The sequence below is a fragment of the Oryx dammah genome, unplaced genomic scaffold (genome assembly GCF_014754425.2).
Source record: "Oryx dammah isolate SB20612 unplaced genomic scaffold, SCBI_Odam_1.1 HiC_scaffold_11208, whole genome shotgun sequence".
NCBI lineage: Eukaryota > Metazoa > Chordata > Mammalia > Artiodactyla > Bovidae > Oryx > Oryx dammah.
In genome coordinates this window covers 652,108-670,135 of record NW_024080601.1, presented here as the reverse complement: position 1 = coordinate 670,135, position 18,028 = coordinate 652,108, and the positions used below count along the sequence as shown (strand labels likewise).

The window sequence follows — 18,028 nt, the reverse complement described above, 5'->3', positions numbered from 1 at the left end:
GAGGGAGGGGGCTACATGCTGAAATAGCACAATGAGTTCTGACAGTCATCTTGAAACTAGTCATCTGTGATCTGACCAGGATCATCTAGATTAATCATAGCTAATCTTCAGTTCCAGGGTCAGTTTATTTCCATTTCTTGAGGCTAGCTCTTGGAACTGTGGCAGCTTATTTCACAGCTACAGTCTGCTCATCATGTATTTACCTTCTTTCACCTGGGGAGGGCTTTAGTATCTATAAGATAGCTCACAGGATATGGCTCAGAATATCACCTATCACCCTTGAGAAGGAACTGGAAGTCCTTGACTATGCTAAATGACTAGGAAGTTATTATTTCCCATTGACTGTTTCCCTTTGTTTCCACATTTTCTCGCTTCTCTGATTAAACTTAGCCTTTGGCTTAAGTTTTCCACAGACAAAAGTTAAGCTGAGGACATGAGGACAAGGACCATAGGATCTTGCTCCACTTCACTATCTCTGTCTCAACAACTCAACCCTGCTGTTCTAACACAAAAGCAGTCCCCACAATAACTAATGGGCATGTTTGTGTTCCAATAAATCTTTATTTGTAAAAACAGGTGGTGGCCAGATTTGGCCAGTGGGTGATAGTTTGCAGACCCCTGATTTGGACTATAAGTTTTCAGTAGGAACCAGGTTGGTTTTATCTTCCTGTCTCTCCTGCCTAGCCCTGTACTGGCACATAGTATGGGTTCCCAGGAAACATTTACTGAACTGTATTGAGAGTCCATCATGTAGGCACAAGCACTGGAAGATTTTAATGAGAAAACAACTGGGAAAAGATCCATCCAGTATTTCTCAGAGGATTTTTGTCTATTGTGTAGCTATTTCCCTATGTTGGACATTTAAGATGTTTCCATTTTTTTTTAATAATAATATGGTAATGAGATCCTTCACACAGAAATTGTTGGCCTCTTATAATTTCCTTAGTGTAAATTCCCAGAAGAAGAATTCCTGGAGGCTTCCACGATGGCTCAGTGGTAAAGAATCCACCTGCCAATGCAGGAGACATGAGTTCGATCCCTAATCCAGGAAGATCCCACAGGCCGAGGAGCAACTAAGCCTGTGCACCACAACTATGGAGCCTGTGCTCTGGAGCCCAGGAGTCGCGACTACTAGAGCCTGCAGCACCCCAGAGCTCGTGCTCCACAAAAAGAAAAGCCCCTGCAATGAGAAGCCCACACACCCCAGCTAGAAAAGGCCTGCTCAGCAACAAAGAACCAGCACAGCCAAAAAATAAATAAATAAAATTTTAAAGCAAAACAAAAGAAGAAGAATTCCTGGGTCAAACAGTCTTTTTTGCTAAATAGCTTTCCAGGAAGGTGGTATTGATCTACATTCCTGACTGTAAAAAGAAGGAGATATTTATCATAAGCCCCAAAATGTCTTTCAACAGGATGTTGTGAATAGAAGTTTTGGAATCCATATATATTCCCACGAATTAGTTCAGCATAAATATAAGTACATTGGTGTTAACGACTAATCATTTTAATAATACTGTTCTCCCACACTGTTGTGACAGCATGGTTATTAAGGCACTTTGTTTTACCGGTTGGTGTCATCTGGCCAACTGGTGGAGGTTACCTTATCTGGTGTGTTTACTGAGCATACATAGAAACATCTGCTTCCCATTAGGGAGTCCGAAGCTCCAGTATCTGCAGGCCTGGCACCAGCCTACCCTGCCATGATGTACAGAGGCCTCCTCCCTGTGAAATTCACCACCAAATATGTCATCCAGATTGCTCATTTCCCACAGGAAATTTCATTTAGGTTAATTTTGGCACACAATTGGGGGCAATTCTTGAGCAATTTCTCCTGTGATGGCTTGCAACATGTAAAATTTTCCTACAACATGTTGCAAAAATCACTGGAAGAGTAAAAGGATATCTGATGGTTGTCCAATCTCCTTTGTAACAACAAAAACTATCTCTTTTGAATGACAGTACATGATGAGCAGAAAAAAAGAGATGAAATATAGACCAAGGACCAGATGCTTGTTCTGTCCATTTTCACTTGGTACTATTGGAGCAGTAAGGGTGCAAAGGAACCACATAAAGTGCCTTACATTTTTGGTGAACTTGGCCTTTTCTTAGCTCTCTGAATTTCTCCAAATGAAGAAGAGAATATCTACAACTGAGAAGTAATAGAAAGTGCTATAGAAATAGGAGTGAGTCTGAGCACTTACATGTGATGGGATTTACTTTAAAATGGATGGATTCCAGATAAAACCAAGTCTGTAGAGACAACGATAAACCCAGTGTTTTCTGAGAAGCCACTCTGATAGAGCATGCTGCTAAATGCCTTCTGTGTTCACTTCATTCAATCTTCACAACTGTGCTAGGAGGTACCACCCCAGTCGTAGATAAACTGAGGCTCAGAATGGCTAATTGACGCGTCAATTGATGCAGCACTCCTAAGTGGAGACGCGTCTCAAGGCCTAGCTCAGGCAGACTCCAGGGTCACCTTCTGAGCCCACTGCTAGCACGTGGGTGGTGCCTCTGAAGAGTTTAGAGACATGTTGTTGTTGTGTTTGGCCGCTCAGCTGCTCTTTTGTGATCCCCATGCACTATAGCTGCCAGGCTTCTCTGTCTATGGGATTTCCCAGGCATGAATACTAGAGTGGGTTGCCATTTCCTTCCCCAGGGGATCTTCCCAACCCAGGGATCAAACCCTCATCTCCTGCATTGGCAGGCAGATTATCTCTGAGACACTAGGAAAGCCCATTAGAGGCATAGACCAGCGCTATTAAGTCATGCCTATCAGAGGCCAGTTGACCAGACTTCTGATATGCAAAACCAGAATTCACTTTAGATTCATTTTTGAGCACTGTCCCGTGTAGGTCTGGATGATGGTAGAAATGTTTTCAGCGCCACACCCAGAGAGAAGCAACCCATCTAGCATCACATGTAAGTCAGGGACTGAGCCAGGACTGTGCTTCAGGTTGCCTGATTCCCAGTACAACCTTCTTTCCATCACACCGAAGTGCCTGGTAAATGACGTCAGCTCCCCTTATCAATTTACCCGGCCATGTTTTGGAGGAGAATACTAGCTGCTTTAAAGAAAGGAACACAGCACACAAGTCCAGACGTGTGATAAAATTTTGTAGACATATACACCAAAAAAAAAAAGTGCAGGTTAAAAAATGCCAAAATCCAAATGAAGTTTATTCTTGAGTTAATATACTGATACGCATGATATACATGGTTTTGACAATGTGAGATATTGTTCTCAAGGGAGGCTGGGTGATGGGGTCACTGAAATGCTCTGTACTATTTCTATAGCTTTTTCTGAGTCTTAAGAACTATTTCAAAATGAAAAGTTATAACAATAAGAAGGTAATGTGATAGGAAGATGAGCCAAGATATTTATTCACTTACTGTGTGTATAGTGTTAAAATAGTCTGTGTATGAGAGATACATGACGTGTTTGATACTCCATAATGTTAAAAGAGGAGAATGCCAGAGTCACTCTTGGACCAAGCTCTCACTGTTGCTGTGGTAACAGTGCCTTGAACGTCCTCCTCTACACCTAGGTCACTGCCACCATCCACTCCTTCAGTAATGCTCGAACCCTCAGTGTGACCTCTGATCCTTTGGAGGGGGACAGTTTTTGCATAATAGTTATAAGCATGGGCTCTGGCTTCAGATCCAGCCCCACCACTTATTAACAGAATGGCTTTGGGCCGGTTACCTAATCTGTCCCTTAAGTCCTAGTTTCCTAGTTTTTCAGCAATCGTATCGATTGCTTTTAAGAGTAATGAGAAAACTGTATATTCAGAGGACCTGGAATATGACAAAGACTGTAAATGTTAGGTATGACAGATTGAGGAGGGGGAAGAAGAGGAGGAAGACAAATGGAGCTCCCTTCCTCCTCACAAAGACCTGTCCATTTTGCTTCCTAAGCATCTCTGAAATCCTCTTCCTGCCATCACTATTCCCCTAGTTCAGACTGGGATATTGCCACATTCTCCAGACTTATCTGCCCCATTGGTAATTATCAGCTTTCTAAAAGAGAGTTGATCTGACTCAGCATGACACAGAGGATGCAGGGACTCCTCATGGCCTATTAGCATGTCATTTTCTGCATGTATGTCTTATCCCTCTGGTTAGAATCAAATTCCCATAGGCAGGACCTGTGTCAGATTCAGCCTGGCATTTCCCAGATGGCCCGCCTGGTGCAGTCACTCAACAACATCAGTGATAAAATGTGTGTTTACATCTTTCGATCTTGCCATAAATGATCCTTCTTGCTTTTCAGATTCCAGCCCAAAGTCACTTCCTTAGCCATGCCCTGCCTGGACTCCAAGTTAAAATCTTCTCTCTTTATATCATCAGATAGTCATCATAGCCCTATGCAGGAGAAGGGACAGTTATCAGATAGGTAATTTGCTGGTGGTCACAGTGTTAAAAATAAAAATCTTAAAAGCATGTCCTCCACCCAGTTCATGTTATGGGATTGTCCTTCCTGCTTTGTGACCTGCATGTAAGACATTTAACACCTCCATGGCAATCCAGTCTTTCAGAGGTCCTGGGTGGCCTCTAGAACCCTAGAAGTGTGCTCTGTTAGCCCCTTGACACTCCTCAAAGAAGGTTCACACACACATGCACAGACACACACCCCTTCTTCTGACTTCTTTTTTAAGGAGTGAACCCTGGGGGCTCAGAGTCCAGAGATGGATTCCGGGAAGGCAAGATGTTATCTGCAGTTTTGCCATCACTTGCTTCTCTGAAGGCAACCCCCAGACCAGGAAAAACTGCTGTAGCCCTCCCTCTCCACATCTAGATTTATCAGGAGTGTCTGTGCTATATAGGAAATCCGGTGGAGGATCCATTGCACTGTGCAGAACATTTTAATATAGTGTCTGATTTATAAGATAGAATGCTTTTTTGTCTGTGTCTGGGTTGTCTGAAGCAATTTATGGCTGTATAATTTCTTTGTGATTGTCCCACTCTAACTGGGCTGGGAGTTGAGGATTCATGCAATGTCAGCCCCCATCTTCGAAAGCTCTCGTTCTTTCCTGAAATAGCCCATACACCCCATTGACAAGAGAACTCACTAGACTGCCTCTTCTCCCCACTCTAAGACCCACTCCTAGCTACAGCCAAGGTTATCGTCTGAACAAAATCTGAGGGTGGCCCTCACCTTCAGACACCCAGTGATTGTTGATACAATAGAATAAAATTCCAATTCTTCACCCTGGCAAACAAGATCCTTAAGAAACTCAGCTGAATTCTCCAGTGTCCTTTGATCCCTCCTAGCAAACCTACACTTCCACCATGTGTGTCTATGAGCATGTTTCCTGATTCCTCTGTTTTTTCCTACTTCTGTGTCTCGGTACCCATTCTTTAATTTACCTGGAGTACCCCAAGAGGATGAGCTCCATCTGGGAGAAGTTGAGTCCAGGGGCAGCAAGAATGGATCATGGTTGGGGGAAGGGAGGAAAGTTAGATATTGCTAGGGCAGGGAGTGAGTGCTGCCAGCTTCTCTTTCATCTCCCCATCAGTGACCATCAGAGGCATCTCTTTAATTCATTTAGCATCTTTCTTTAGCAAAGTGGGATCTACTTTCCCGAAGTTTTCCTGATGGTGGGTTTTTGTTTGTTTGTTTGCTCATTTGAAAGCAAAGGAGAACCCAGAGCAGGGGTGCAGGGTAGAAACCAAGCACGGAAAGCATTTTCCTTATTTTTCTGCTACAGTGTGCATGGGCTGAGGGCAAGAACTGTTTGAGGGAGGAGAAATACATAGGAAACATGGCATTTTGAAAGGTTAATGGGATGTGTAGGAACATACTGAGATGATGTTCTGCTATTGTCAGAAATAATGTTTTACAGAGAAGCTATTTCTGAAGAAAGACCAGTTATCATTGATGGACTAACGTGCATGCAGGAATATGGAAGTAATAATGCCGATGTACAGTGCCTGCAGAGAGATGTCAGTCAAAACACGAAGTAGGCGTTGGGCTGGGGGAGAATGAACACCTTTTGATTTGACTCTGTCTATAAGATTGGACCCGTAGGACCCACATGAACAGGCCCAGGATTGTTTAACAAAATCCAAGGTGGACTTTGAATGGTTTGCTGACCACTTTGCCCCTGCGGTGGGGTTTGATGACTGCTCTTAGAATTCCAGAACCATCACAACCCTGTGATTCAGCAAATGTCTCTCAAGTTGTAGAGTACCATTCTAATTTCAAGTATCATTTCCTATCCCCTTAACCCAGTGAAATAAATACTGTCATCCCGATACTTCATTGTCCAAACTGCAATCAGCTCACTTCTGTCTGCCTGCAGAACTGTGACAGAAACTTCTCTGTGCAGACCACACACCCTAACTTTAAATTCAGGATACATGAATGTGAGTCCTCTGGAATCAGCGGTGGAAAAGGATTCTGTGAAAATCATTCCATTCTGTCCTAAGGTTTAATTGCCCTAAGAGATACATGAATAGGGAGGGGAAAGATAAAGCAAAAATATCTTGGGATGAATAATGGGAAGACTCTTCAGGGGAGGAAATACAAGAAGGTCAGATTTCCTTTAAACCCTGATGGGAGACTACCTCTACAGACAGTATCCTGTTATTTAGATGCATAGAGACCAATGGGGATCCAGATCTTAACCAATTTGATTTAATTTCCTAAGAAACAGAGCCTGAGAACACCACTTTTGGGGGGTTCTTGGCTAAGTGTTTGTACTGTCTGTCATTTAGAACCGAGGATGTGGGGACAGACCCCAGTTTTCGGTGCAGTGCTTATCGTGGTCCCAAAATCTTCCAATGTGGGATGGGTTTCCTGGACAACTTCAGTGTCTAACCTGTGTAAATAAATGTCCAACCCCCACATCCTCCTTATTCATTTTCCCTGCGTTCCTTTTCTCTTGATCATTTACTACCACCCAATGTGCTTGTTTTACTTACTTGTTCACGACAGTGGCTCAGACGGTAAAGAATTTGCCTGCAATGCAGGAGACCGAGTTTGATCCCTGAGTTGGGAAGCTCCCCTGGAGAAGGAAATGGCAACCCACTCCAGTATTCTTGCCTGGAGAGTCCCATGGACAGAGGAGCCTGGTGGGATATAGTCCATGGGGTCGCAAAGAGTTGGACTGACTGAGCGACTAACATTTTCACTTTACTATCTGTGACCCCCACCTCGCCGCTACAACGTACATTTCACACATACCTAGAAGAGAAGTTCTTTGCCCAGAGTAGGTGCTCAGTAAAATTCTGTTGAGTGAAAGGCAGGAGGAACTTGCTCATCTACAGGAGCTGGATGGGGGCTGGAACAGTCAGTTCAAGACCCACAGTAGATCCTCAGTGGTCCCCTGTCCCCTTCGTCCCTGGGACTCTCCTGACATATGCTACAAGAGTCTCTTGTTTTCCACCTCTTTGCAGAGCATTGGCTGTGATGACTACCTAGGCTCGGACAAAGTTGTGGACAAATGCGGGGTGTGCGGAGGCGATAACACAGGCTGCCAGGTTGTGTCGGGTGTGTTTAAGCATGCGCTCACCAGCCTGGGCTACCACCGAGTTGTGGAGATTCCCCAAGGAGCCACAAAAATCAACATCACCGAGATGTACAAGAGCAACAACTATTTGGGTAAGCTTGGCTTTTTTCCAGAGGAAACCATCTGTTGTTCTCAGGTGCTTCATTCCATCCAGGATGGTGACACAGCAGTGTCCGGAGGTCCGTGGACACTTAGAAGGTGTCACTGGAGAATGCCAAAGCGCCACCTTGTGTCCCCTTGAAATGAGACAGAGAAAGTAAGAAGGTCTTTCTTGGAAGGAAATGTTTAAACGAGCCTTTGTTCCTTCCAAGAGAAATAATGTTGTGAAATTGAGAACACTCTACTTTGTTTCTCTGAAATGAGGGAAGATCTTTGGAAAGCCCAGAGATCCGCCAGTCTTTTTCTGTTGGAATTTCAGGGGGACAGGGCAGTCGATCATCCTGTCCAGACTCTCACTCTGCAGGGATCTAAGGCAAAGGCCATTTTCCTCTTCTTTCTGCTTCATCAGCCTGGGGCAACAGTATGTGTGCATCTTCACGACAGCTGCAGAACCTCTCAACGATCATTTGGGGCAATATCATCAATACTGGGAGACCATTTTCAACCCATCTTCCCACAAATGGAGATATTTGTTGAGTCTTCCTTCTGGATTTCTGGCTGATTTTATGCTAAGCAAATCAGGTCCTGCAAGTTAATTTTTAGCAATTCTAATTCATGTAAACATGGACTAATCAGTTAACAAAATAGTAGAAGGAAAGCAATTTTGCAATATACATTTTTATGCTTTAATTAGTTATGTGACAGGAATTTAAATAGCACAGACTATGTGCCAGATCTTATTCTTGGTGCTTTACAGGTATTAATTCATTGAACCCTCTCAAAGCCCCAGGGGATAGGAGCTATTTATTCCCCTCCCCATTTCATACACAAGAAGACAGGCACAGGACATTTATGTAATTTGACATAGTCACAGCAAGGAAGAGGTGTAGTTGGGATTCGAATCCAGGCAGTCTGTCTCCAAGCATCTACCAAGTAATAATACCTATGAGCAGTTTTGGTTCACCAGGCAGTACTCAATGGCTGCAACAACTGAGAGAGCATGAATTTTACAAATTTCAAATACCACAATCACCCCAGAAGATAACTCCAAACCTGAGACCTCCAGATACTGCATCTTGTCCTTCTCCACCGCCGCAAATGCATCTAAAATTAGCTTCCTTTGGTTTTATTGGTGGGGATGGCAAATGGGACTCGGAAATAAATCCAAATAAAGTGGAAAAACTGTTACATTTGCTCTGGCAAACCCAGAAGCCACCAAAGTAGCAATAAGCCTAGGTTCCCCGTGAGCGGTTTGTTGCATTATTTTTCTTTGTAAAAAAATAGTCTTTTTGTCTCCTTTCTTTCATACTATTAAAAGAACAAATCCTCATAAATATTCTGTTCCTAGAATGGAAAACGTTCTTCAAGGGGGATTATTTTAAGTGTGATTGTGTTCAAATGCACCAACAAACAATGCCACTTTTTGTGAGCTTTGCGTAGTTTTTAGTACTTTCCCCGAATCAGATTAGTTCTAGCCAGTAAGTGATTTTTAAGCTGTGCCTTCTGAAGTTAAAATAGATAACCTGGGAGAATATCCACCAGCTGTCTGAATGGAAGCTGCTCTCAGAGTCCCAGTGTTTTCACCTAGAATCTTGCTCTTATAAGTATTCATGAGAAGCCATAGGATAACAAGTATTCAGGACCCCACAGAGCCCCTGGGACTTGTTAGCAGTTGACAAATGTTCAATCTATTTCTTTTGTCTCAGAGAGCTTGTCAGGATGTCCAAGCTTCATGGAAACAAATTCTGTGAAAGTGAAAGTCGCTCAGTCGTCTCCAACTCTCTGCCACCCCATGGACCTTACAGTCCATGGAATTCTCCAGGCCAGAATACTGGAGTGGGTAGCCTTTCCCTTCTCTAGGGGATCTTCCCAACCTAGGGATCGAACCCAGGTCTCCCACATTGCAGGTGGGTTCTTCACCAGCTGAGCCACAAGAGAAGCCCAGCAATACTGGAGTGGGTAGCCTATCCCTTCTCCAGGAGATCTTCCTGACACAGGAATCAAACCCGGGTCTCCTGCATTGCAGGCGGATTCTTTGCCAACTGAGCCACAGTAATTCCCTAAAAAAGATGAAGAGGAGGCAGAGGAGGATGTGAGTACCCAGAATCAGTGGAAGGGTGATTCAGAAAATCAAGTACAACTTCCTACAGCCAGTGACCAGTGGGATGTGTGAGAAATCCAGCCCATGGCGCCACATGGGCAGAGTGGGAGAGCAGAGAGAGAAAAGCAGATGGGAGTAAAAGAAGTTTCCAGAGGTGATGAACAGGGGCTTGTGTTTACGGCACTTAAGCATCACTTAGGACACAGCTGCAACACTCAAGAGGCTCTTTTGCTTTCTTCTTTCCTTTTTATTGAGATTTAATTTGCCTTCTGTAAAATTCTTTTAAAGTGCACAATGGATGGGATGGTCTTTTTCTGATCACAGGTGTTCTCTTAATCTATTCCACTTATTCTACTAAATTTCTTGTTCTGTGAAGTCTGTATATTTTAAAAGTTAAATTGCATCCAATTGTTTGAGATTATGTGTAAGCTATTAGAGCACAGGTCTGTCTAGCTATTTTTGAATTTTTCAAAGATTATAGTTCACAATTCACATTTTCAAACATTGAAACATCTTTCAAAGAGTTATATGGTAAGGTTCTCCACAATATTCCGAGTAATGATGTTTTATTTTGTTTTGTTGTTTTGTTTTGTGACTTCTACCTGTGTAAACTGTATTTTGTACAAAAATTTGACTTGATGTACAAAATTGAGTAGGCTGTCTGCATACGTTTGTTCTGCAGAGGAGGCAACTTAGAGGACAGGAATAGATCAGATGCTTTTAAAAATTGCACAACTTTAACAAGCTTTTTTTTAGTTGCCCTATTGTTTTTCTGAATAGCCTGTAGTTATTTGTAATAAAAATCAAACATGCCTTGTAAAATACTTGGAATTTTTTAAATGACTAACTCTCCAAACTTGATAGAGATAGAAACTAGATTTCCATGAAAACAGAAGGACCTGCATTATTAGTGCTGAAGAAGATGGTTTAATCACCTCGTTTTTAAAGGGTTTTTGAAAACCCACAATATTTAAATGACTTATTCTAAGCTGTTTGCTTAGTTAATAGTAGTGATTGTACTATATGTATAGTACTTTAGTCATCAAGTGTTTTTCCATGTATGGTCTTCTGACTTTTAAAACTGGACATTCTTTACTTTGCTTGCTTCACAAAAGATGAAGTTACAGTTATTGAATTATTATTGAATTGCGATGTGAAAGGTGAAATTTAAAACTCAAAAACTTTGGAGAAATGTCTATTCAAGTCTTCTGCCTATTTTTCAATCAGGTCTTTTGGTTATATTGAGTTGTATGAGCTAGTAATATACTTTGGATATTAATCCCTTATTGATCATATCATTTGCAAATATTTTTAATCGGTTGTCTTTTTGTTTCCTTGATGGTTTTCTTTGCTGTGCAAAAGCTTTTATGTTTAATTAGATCCCATTTGTTTATTATTGCTTTTGTTTAATATTACTAGCATTTGTGTCAGGGTGTTCTGCCTGTGTTTTCTTTTAGGAGTTTTATGGTTCCCTGTCTTAAAGGTCTTTAATCCATTTTGAGTTTACTTTTGCATATGGTGTGAGAAAATATTCTAGTTTCATTCTTGTACATAATTGTCTTTTTGAAGAGACTGTCTTTTCCACCATTGTATATTCTTGTCTCCTTTGTCATGGACTTTGTTGTTGTTCAGCCACTAAGTAGTGTCCGACTCCTTGTGACCCTGTGGACTGCGGCAAGCCAGGCTTCCCTGTCCTTCGGTATCTCCTAGAGTTTGTTCAGACTCATGTCCATTGAATCGGTGATGCCATCCAACCATCTCATCCTTCGTCGTGCCCTTCTCTTCCTGTCTTCAATTTTTCCCAGCATCAGAGTCTTTTCCAGTGAGTCAGCTCTTCGCATCAGGTGGCCAAAGAATTAGAGCTTCAGCTTCAGCATCAGTCCTTCCAGTGATTATTGAGGGTTGGTTGCCTTTAGGATTGGCTGATTTGATCTTCTTGCTGCCCAAGTGACTCTCAACATCTTCTCCACCACCACAACTTGAAAGCATCGATTCTTCGGTCCTCAGCCTTCTTTATGGTCCAATTCACGTCTGTACATGACTACTGGAAAAACCATAGCTTTGACTAGACAGACCTTTGTTGGCAAAGTGATGTCTGCTTTTTAATACGTTGTCGAGGTTTGTCATAGCTTTTCTTCTAAGGACAAGCATCTTTTAATTTCACAGCTGCAGTCACCATCCGCAGTGATTTTGGAGCCCAAGAAAACAAAGTCTGTCACTCTTTCCCATATTTTCCCCCATGTATTTGCCATGAAGTGATGGGACTGGATCCCATGATCTTTGTTTTTTAAATGTCGAGTTTTAAGCCAGCATTTTCACTCTCCTCTTTCACTTTCATCAAGAGATGGCCTCTTTAGTTCCTCTTCACTTTCTGCCATTAGTGTGGTGTCATCTTCATATCTGAGCTTATTGATATTTCTCCTGGCAGTCTTGATTCCAGTTTGAGCTTCATCCAGCTTGGCATTTCACATGATGTACTGTGCATATAAGTTAAATAAGCAGGGTGACAATATACAGCCTTGACATACTCCATTCCCAATTTTTGAACCAGTCCATTGTTCCATGTCCAGTTCTAACTGTTGCTTCTTGACCTGCATACAGGTTTCTCAGGAGGCAAGTAAGGTGATCTGGTATTCCCATCTCTTTAAGAATTTTCCACAGCTTGTTTGATCCACACAGTCAAAGGCTTTAGTAGTCAGTGAAGCAGAAGTAGATGTTTTTCTGGAATTCCCTTGCTTTTTCTATGGTCCAATGATGCTGGCACTTTGATCTGTGGTTCCTGTATTTAGAAAAATACAACTTGTGCATCTGGAATTTCTTGGCTCATGTACTGTTGAAGCCTAGCTTGAAGGATTTTGAACATTACCTTGCTAGCTTGTGAAATGAGTGCAACTGTGCAGTCATTTGAACATTCTTTGGCATTGCTTCTCTTTGGGATTGCAATGAAATTGACATTTTCCAGTCCTGTGGCCACTGCTGAGTTTTCCAAATTTGCTGGCATATTGAGTGCAGCACTTTCAAAGCACCATCTTTTAGGATCTGAAATAGCTCAGCTGGAATTCCATCACCTCCACTACCTTGTTTATAGTAATGCTTCCTAAGGCCCACCTGACTTTGCATTTCAGGATGTCTGGCTCTAGGTGAGTGAGTGATCACACCATCGTGGTTATCTGGGTCATGAAGATCTTTCATGTATAGTTCTTCTGTGTATTCTTGCCACCTCTTTTTAATATCTTCTGCTTCTGTTAGGTCTAAACCATTTCTGTCCTTTATGTGCCCATCTTTGCTTGAAATGTTCCCTTGGTATCTTGAGGAGATCTCTAGTCTTTTCCCATTCTTTTGTTTTTGTCTATTTCTTTGCCTTGTTCACTTAAGAAGGCTTTCTTATCTCTCCTTGCTGTTTTTTGGAACTCTGCATTCAGATGGATATATCTTTCCTTTTCTCCTTTGCCTTTTGCTTCTTTTCTTTTCTCAGCTAATTGTAAGTTCTTCTCGGACAACCATTTTGCCTTTTTGCATTTCTTTTTCTTGAGGATGGTTTTGATCACCACCTCCTATATAATGTTACGAACCTCTGTCCATAGTTCTTCAGGCATTCTATCAGATAATCCCTTGAATCTATTTGTCACTTCCACTGTATAATCATAAGGGATTTGATTTAGGTCATACCTGAGTGGCCTAGTGGTTTTCCCTACTTTCCTCAATTATAGAGAAAAAACAAGTGGTTTCCAGTGGCGAGAGAGAAGGGGAAGGGCCAAGATAGGGGTATGGGATCAAGAGATACAAACTACTATGTATAAAATAAATAAGCAACAAGGATGTATTATACAGCACAGGGAATATAGCCAGTATTTTATGGTAATTTTATATGGAGTATAGTCGTAAAAATATTGAATTACTATTGATCATTTAGAACTTATGTAATGTTGTAAATCAACTATATTTCAATTTTAAAAAATTGAAAATATCACAAAAGGGATTTCCCTGGCAGTCCAGTGATTAAGATATCATGCTCCTATTGCAGGGGATATGGGTTTGATCCCTGAACAGAGAACTAAGCTTCTGTATGCTTCATGGTGTAGCCAAAAAACTTCACAGAAGAAAGAGTCTTATATATCAAAAACTTTGGCTAATACGTAAATAGTGATGGGACGTTCAACCTGACTGAGTTTATGGCTAACGTTGGTTTGATCATCAAGAACTGGACCTGTTAGACTCAGATTCTGAAAGCCTGCGTTCTGGCTCTGTTCGTGCCATAACTTGCAAGGGGTATAGACCCATGTGCAGCTGGGAGTACAGGCCAGCTCAGCATCTCAACATGCTTACTATTTCTCTGAACAAAGCTGGAGGAATCATAACCTTTAATGACACACAGGAGATAGGATGTTTATCTGTCTTATTTTAGGTTGGAAACCAATGAAGTTCTACAGAATTGAGCTCCACTTTGCATTGTTTATTTGAATTTTTCACATGCTCCAAAATATAAACTAGCTGGTGGATTACAGATTCCTAGATCTTGGGTTTTTTTTTACATGAAAAATACTTTAGAACCAATGTATCTGTTGTAAGCTATGTAGTCTCCTTTTCCACTTGAGTTATTCTGAACCCTGCTCTTTGGAAATAAAAACTTAAATATAATTTTATTAAAATGATTGACATTTTATATTACTTGCCTCTTCCTTAATAAGATGTTGTGAAATTATTTTAGCTGAAATATCAAAGTTTGGCATAGTTCAGCCAGCTCAGTTTACTAATGTCATTATGTAACAGTTAAGAAATCAGACATAAAAGCATACCAAGCAAAAATTGATTCTACAGGACATGTTCTATCTGCCAACATCTTACATTGTCTTAGAGCCTTAGAAGGGATTATTTGAAGATTTATAAGCTTTTAAAAATAAACTGTCAGTATCTTTACTTTTAAGCATGTTTTCTTAAAAGTTTTAAAACAGTGAAAGTAGGGGGTCAGCAAAAAAAGTCAAGCATCATGGATCATCTGTAACTTGCACACCTTTATTTAATTTATTAGTTGAGCAGCTTTCAACGTGGGAAAGACTAGAGTATGTAAATAATGTGATACATCATCTTTGTATGACACCTATGTCAGCTTTATATGACAGTTAACCTCAAAGATTTACTCATATACATTGTAAAAGTTTTGAATAATAAATACAGTATAGGGCAAAAAGATGAAATTCCTTCTCCATGCCAATCTCACACTTGATCCACTGGTTTCAAGTGTAAAGACGGAGATGAAGGACCACTCTTAACAGTTCAGTATATACCCTCCAGTCCTCTGTGGAAGTGCAAATAAATATGTATTTTCTAAAATTGATATTATATATGCTTTCTTCAATTTGCTTCTTTCTCTTAATGTTATATCATGATATCTTTTCTTCTGAATACATATAAAGCTAATTCATTATATTTTTAATGAAGAGCATTCCATACAATAGGTGCAACTTAATTTTTTTCGGAATTTTCCTACTGAGGGATGTTTAGACTATCTCCAGCTCTAATATTGCAAATAATGCTTTCGCTTTGTGGTTCAAGATGACAGACTGAGTGCATGAGTTTTTTTCCCCTCCTCCCAAGATTTTTCAAAATGACAGTAAAGGAATAAGAGAGGGTGTAACCTATAACCACAAAAAAAATGGGTGGTGGGAGGGCATCTATTACATGATTTTAACAAATTTCTGGAACAGAGTCTTAAAGTAAGCGGAAGAGAGTTCACTAACAGCAGAGGAAGTCACAGCCTAGGTAGCAGAGGGAACTGTGATGGGGAGCAGGGTGCTGACCTGCATGCGGAGCCCCATGAGCCTGTGAATCTGGGAGACAGCAAGTAAAATGAAGGGTGGGAGGGGAGAATAGGGTGGCAAAACAAGGAAATAGTGAAAAACCCTGATATGTGAACAAGCATGCCAGCACACACACATCCAAAAGGGTTTGGGCAGGAGACTTGGTGCTCCAAGACCTCAGTATTCATTCTGGAATGAGAAGAGGGGCTGCTTAGGGACTGGTGGCCCATCTCCTAGAACGTGACCTATTAACAAGCTTGGCCAATGTGTACAGAGTTCTCAGGCAGCCTTCCCACTGCTTTTGTCTTTAATATCAATGGCTAATTCAAAATAACATAAATGGACACTTTTTAAAACCCCATAGCATGAAAATCTAAGACAAATATCTGAAAAAGATGTTTTAGAAGAAAACAGCAAATTTTTGGAGAAGAAAATTGAAGAAAGCTTCTCTAACATGTAATGCTTTCATGGATATCCTAATATATGTATCATTTCATATTACATAAATATTTCTGTAGAATAGACCCGTAGAAATAGAATTTGTAGATCAAATGGAATGAACACTTAAAACTGTGAACGATAAAGCAATATTCCTCTCCAGATTTACTTGTATTAAGTTATACCCCCACCAAAAGTTCATGAAAGAACCCTTTCTCTACATCTTTACCAACACTGAATATTATGAATGTACTTAATTTTTAGGGTTTCCCTGATGACTCAGTGGTAAAGAATCCACCTGCCAGTGCAGGAGACATGGATTCGATCCCTGGGTCAGCAAGATCCCCTGGAGAAGGCAGTGGCAACCCACTCCAGGGTTCTTGCTTGGGAAATCTCATGAACAGAAGAGCATGGGCGGGCTACAGTCCATGGACTTGCAAAGAGTCAGACACAACTTAGTGACTAAATAGCACTCGATTTTTAGTATATATTTTTAATTTCCTTTCCCTGACCACTCATTTTTGATATTTGTACTCTGATGGATTTGCTGTGAATTGTGTTTGTAGTTTTCTTGCTGATTTTAAGAATTCATGTATGTTATGAGTAATAACCATTCTCTTCATGTATGTTTATTAGTCTTTATCTTGTGTTTCAACTCTGTGTACGGTATCAGTTGTTGTTGTTGTTGTTGTTGTTGTTGTTGTTCAGTCACTAAGTCCCGTCCAACTATTTGCAACCCCAGGACTGCAGCACGCCAGGCTTACCTGTCCTTCACCATCTTTCGGAGCTTGCTCAAACTCATGTCCATTGAGTCGGTGATGCCATCCAACCATCTCATCCTCTGTCATCCCCTTCTCCTCCTGTCTTCAATCTCTCCCAGCATCAGGGTCTTTTCTAATGAGTCAGCTCTTCGAATCAGGTGGCCAAAGTATTGGAGATTCAACTTTAGCATCAGTCCTTCCAATAAATATTCAGGACTGATTTCCTTTAGGGTTGACTGGTTTGATCTCCTTGCTATCCAAGGGACTCTCAAGAGTCTTCTCCAACAACACAGTTAAAAAGCATCAATTCTTCAGCACTCAGCCTTCTTTATGGTCCAACTCTTACATCCATATATGACCACTGGAAAAACCATACCTTTGACTAGACAGGCCTTTGTGGCAAAGTAATGTCTCTGCTTTTCAATATGATATCTAGGTTGGTCATAACTTTCCTTCCAAGGAGTAAGCGTCTTTTAATTTCATGGCTGCACTCACCATCTGCAGTGATTTTGGAGCCCAAAAAAATAAAGTCTGACACTGTTTCCACTGTTTCCCCATCTATTTCCCATGAGGTGACGGGACCAGATGCCATGATCTTCATTTTCTGAATGTTGTGCTTTAGGCCAACTTTTTCACTCTCCTCTTTCACTTTCATCAAGAAGCTTTTTAGTTCCTCTTCACTTTCTGCCATAAGGGTAGTGTCACCTGCATATCTGAGGTGATTGATATTTCTCCCGGCAATCTTGATTCCAGCTTGTGCTTCTTCCAGCCCAGCGTTTCTCATGATGTACTCTGCATAGAAGTTAAATAAGCAGGGTGACAATATACAGCCTTGACGTACTCCTTTTCCTATTTGGAACCAGTCTGTTGTTCTGTGTCCAGTTCTAACTGTTGCTTCCTGACCTGCATACAGGTTTCTCAAGAGGCAGGTCAGGTGGTCTGGTATTCCCATCTCTTTCAGAATTTTCCACAGTTTCTTGTGATCCACACAGTCAAAGGCTTTGGCATAGTCAATAAAGCAAAAGTAGATGTTTTCCTGGAACTCTCTTGCCTTTTCCGTGATCCAGCAGATGTTGGCAATTTGATCTCTGGTTCCTCTGCCTTTTCTAAAACCAGCTTGAACATCTAGAAGTTCACAGTTCATGTATTGCTGAAGCCTGGCTTGGAGAATTTTGAGCATTACTTTACTAGCGTGTGAGATGAGTGCAATTGTGCGGTAGTTTGAGCATTCTTTGGCATTGCCTTTCTTTGGGATTGGAATGAAAACTGACCTTTTCCAGTCCTGTGGCCACTGCTGAGTTTTCCAAATTTGCTGGC

General features: G+C 41.2%; 1 protein-coding gene across 1 annotated transcript in view; it reads left to right on the top strand.

Annotated features, from left to right (window-relative positions):
- LOC120860849 (thrombospondin type-1 domain-containing protein 4-like) overlaps positions 1-18,028 on the top strand; it is a 227,672-nt gene that overhangs the window by 113,295 nt on the left and 96,349 nt on the right. The window contains exon 2 of the mRNA XM_040236558.1: positions 7,402-7,606. Within this exon, the coding sequence (XP_040092492.1) occupies positions 7,402-7,606 (205 nt within the window). The remainder of the gene's footprint in view (positions 1-7,401; positions 7,607-18,028) is intronic.